The 4,262-nt window shown below is 33.4% G+C and overlaps 1 protein-coding gene across 1 annotated transcript in view; it reads right to left on the reverse strand.

Moving 5' to 3' along the window:
• Positions 1–1,614: 1,614 nt before the first annotated feature.
• LRRIQ3 (leucine rich repeats and IQ motif containing 3) overlaps positions 1,615–4,262 on the reverse strand; it is a 343,148-nt gene continuing 340,500 nt past the window's right edge. Inside the window, exon 7 of the mRNA XM_007949630.1 lies at positions 1,615–1,762. Within this exon, the coding sequence (XP_007947821.1) occupies positions 1,615–1,762 (148 nt within the window). The remainder of the gene's footprint in view (positions 1,763–4,262) is intronic.

The following is a 4,262-nucleotide window of genomic DNA, read 5'->3' on the forward strand; positions in this document are numbered from 1 at the left end:
GTATGATAAAAGTATACACCTTTGACTCACACCTGTCCTGATTTAAAACTATGCAGTATCCTCTTGTTCTGTTTGAACAACTGCCTCTTGGTTTATGATAGGTTCCTCAAGAACACAGTTAAGTTTTCTGGAATTCCCATTCTTTGAAATATTATCCATAATTTGTTATGATCTACAAATATTCTCACACTGAGAGTTGATGAATCCTCCTATAACTACACAGGAAAGAAGCCTTCTGCTATTATATTTACCTTACCTTGTTAAGTCCTTACTCTCTGCCAGGTAATGTGCTGTTTTACATGTTATTTGAATCTCATAGCAATGCCACATGACAGAGTTATTATTTTCATTAAATCCCTAAATATATATGTATTATTTCCAAACAGAGAAAAGAAAACTGGAGTAACAGGTTAGCTAACTAGCTATAGGAACCTAGGTCTATCATGCTTCTTACCACCAGACAGTATCTCTCTTTGTACTTTTTTCAGAATAATTAGAAATGCTGATATGACTTGCTTATTATTTATATGCTAATTAATAGGAAAGTAAGAGCAGCTGCTATGGATTTAAGAGATAGTTATTATTTTACAGAAAAGTAGGAATGTACTACTAGTATTTATTAGCAGTACAGCATAGAATCACAACTGAATAAATCAGTTTTAAAATACTTACCTTTTTAGAAATTTTCCACAGGTTAATTAGAGAATCTTAAAAAGCAACGTATTTTTGAGAATTCCAAATATACTGATGTACTTTAAAGAGAAATTTCTAATATTAGTGACAGTGTATTAAGTGGGAGCTCTGGAGAGATAGTGCCTAAGGCATTTGACTGCTAACCAGAAGGCTGGTGGTTCAAATCCCCCAGCCACTCCTTAGAAGGAAGATTTGGCAATCTACTTCCATAGTGATACCACCTTGGAAATCCAGGGAGGGGTCGCTATGAGTTGGATCCAACTCGATGGCAGTGAGTTTCATTTAGTTTTTGTTTGTATTAAGTGAGCAATGTCGTAAGTACAGACAACCTAGAAAAATCATAAGAATGTTTAAATACTTTCTTAGAGTTTATATTTTCTAAATTCTTATAATGAGCATAAATCACTGACATAATGCTAAAGACTTTTATTTTGAAAAAAAAGTTTCAACAAAGTAAACAGGAAATATAATGAAATATATGAAAGCAGGTAATGAAACTAACTGAAGTACACAATGTCTTAATAAAATCAGCAGCTGGGACAGAAATTATTATGCTGCGGTTGCCAGAGAAACTGAAAATAGCTTATGAATCATTATACTCAGAGAATATCTGAAATAAAATATAAGTACTGCCTTTGCAATATTGCCTGGGATAGATGAAATTAATTTTAATTATTCTTTGGAATTCTGGATATAAATGGAACCTTTCAGGGGTGCCCAATCAACTTGGTCAAAGTGAAATTATGATCAAATAGAGAAATATTTTAATGATTTTTTTATATTTTTTATGAGATTTATATATAAACATATATTGTGATGTAGAGTTCTTCTTTCCAAGTATTATTTCAGTGTCCTTCAGGTAAAATTTATGGCTACAATTTATGATGGTCATAGCTTGTAATCTGGCATTGGATCATTTTGTCATTTCCCAGGATGTTTAAAGCCAAAATTTGCTTTTACAATTGCAACTCTTGTTTTGGCTTCTTGAAATCTTTCACAGGCTTTTTGAAAGTTGATCATATCAAAAACAAATTTTTCTTCACAGTGTCTTCTATGTATTTCTTGAGCTCTAAGAAAAAAGGAAAAAAGAAAGAGATACTTTTAAATGACTTAAAGCACATAAATTAATCAAATTGTTAATGATATTCAGACTTATGGAGATCCCCTGTGTGGAGAGTAGAACTGCTCTACAGGGTTTTCAAGCCTATGAAATTTCAGGAGCAGATCGCCAGGCCTATCTTGCGAGGTGACTCTGGGTGGGTTCAAATTGTCAACCTTTCTGTTCATAGTGAAACACTTCTTTGGCCTTCAAAACAGATATGCACAAATGGAAAAAAGGACAGAAATTAATTTATTACGTAGAATTTTGTTATTTTATTGAAGTATTTATATTAAACTAATATTTTTTATTTTTTTAATATTTCTACAAATATTTTTGGTAATATTTCTAAGATTTTTATTGGCGAGAACTCAGAATTCTCAAAATTCTTGGTTTAGAACTGCAAAGAGGCATCTGACTCAGCCTATGTCATGATTTGCAAAGTTTCTACTTAAATTTCACTAAATCCAAGTTTCTTCTAGGACTCTAAGAGTCCTAGAGAAAGGTATACCAGGTTCTTTTGTCAAACTTCAGAAACATCATAGGCCTTAGGAGAAATCATTCATTCATCCCCATCCATTCATTAAGCAATTAAACATAAAATATGTAGGTATATTTGGCACTATCCCTTGCTGGAAACATAAAGACAAATATGATATGATCTATAACTGAGAAACTAATAGAAAATGAAGACAAAAAAAGACAAGAATATACAAATGATGTAATATAAGAAAAGCAGGGCAGAGTGAGGCATGAGGAAAAAATAATTGAAAATATAACATGGAGGGAAGGATGGGCCAAAAAGAAAAGCTTTAGAAGTGAAATAATCCTTTAGTTATTTCACTTGAGCCTTGAAAGATGAGTATTTTTAGGCAGAATGTGTGTGTGTATGGTAGGAAGGTGTATTTTATGTAGCATGAAAGGCCAAGCTCCAAGTGAGGATGAGTCTTTAATGTGTCTATGGAAATGAGTTTATTAAAGTTAACCCATTGTTGTCAAGTTGATTTTGATGCAAAGCAACCTTATAGGACAGAGTAGACCTGACTCATAGAGTTGCCAAGGCAGTAAATCTTTCTGGAAGAAAACTGCGACATCTTTCTCCTGTGGAGTTGCAGTTGGATTCAAATCACTGACATCTCAGTTATCAGCCAAGCGCTTAACCACTGCAGCAGCAGGTCTCCTTAGTTTATTAAAGTTAGGTGGAATAAATGTTGTTGGAATCTAAAAACATTGAGATTAGGCAGTAGAGATAATTGCTGTTAGGAATTTAAAAGTTAACTGTGATTATGACAGAAGCTGGATGGAGAAAGACTTCATATAAATCAGGTTACAAAGACTACAAAGAATAAACAGTAGTCCACGAGGTCAACCCATGACTATATTGGTTGCCTAGTGCTGCTCTGACATGATTATACCACAAATGGGTGGTTGGAACAAACTTTTCTTCATTTTTGGAGCAAATGTTTATGATATGTGTATTTTTTAAATGTATATATGTATGCATTAAAATAGATCTGTAAGTTTATATGCAATGTTTCCAATACTCAAAGACAAAAAAAGATTGGATTTATAAAGATACTGATAATAAAAAGCAGTAATAATGAAAACAAGAGAAAATATATGTCAAAACTGACTTATGAAGGAGTTGTTGGAACAGAACTCCATAAGATGAGCACTACTTGTGTATTCATGCTCTTTGAATTCTTACCTAACATATTACTGGTTCCCTTATTAAATGGTGAGTTAAATAAAATGTTTGGTATGTGTTCATTTTATATTTGTATAAGTCATGGTTTTACCTTCTTATAACAATACTATTTGACAATTAATGAAATTGAAATTTACTAAATGTAGGCTAGGAGCTTTGGTAGCGTAGTGATTAAGGCACTTGACTGCTAACCAGAAGGCTGGCGGTTCAAACCCACCCAGACACTTCTCAGAAGGAAGGTTGGGCAATCTACTTCTGTAGTGATACTGCCTCAGAAACCCAAGGAGGGTCACTATGAGTCAGGTCCGATTCGACAACAACAACAACAAATGTAGGCTAGAATATTTTTTTTTTTGTAGGCTAGAATATTTTAAGAGTCAATATTAATTTTCTGATCTTCTGCTTCCTCAATAAATTTAGTTTAAAATAATAATAATAAAAAAATTCACCTTGAAACAATTTTCAAAATGTTGCATTTGTTTTGGATAGCTTTGCCCACAGTGCTTTTGTAAGAATATCAATTTCCTCAGTTCTTTCTTGAAAAGAAGTTTAAATATTTATATGTGTTAAATGAAACATTTCTTTCTGGTAATATTCTTTGTGATAGTTGAAGATGTGTCAACTTGGCTGGACTCCAGTTGTGAGTGGTGGTTCCCATGATGGATCACATGACTGCATCCTAAGCGGCCGGTCAGTCTAGGGGGAGTTTCCCCAGGGGTGTGGCCTACCTGTAATACTATCCCAGGGACAACCTGGAAGAAC

This window comes from Orycteropus afer, unplaced genomic scaffold (genome assembly GCF_000298275.1).
Source record: "Orycteropus afer afer isolate SDZICR_OR568_19922 unplaced genomic scaffold, OryAfe1.0 scaffold00248, whole genome shotgun sequence".
In the NCBI taxonomy this organism is placed as follows: domain Eukaryota; kingdom Metazoa; phylum Chordata; class Mammalia; order Tubulidentata; family Orycteropodidae; genus Orycteropus; species Orycteropus afer.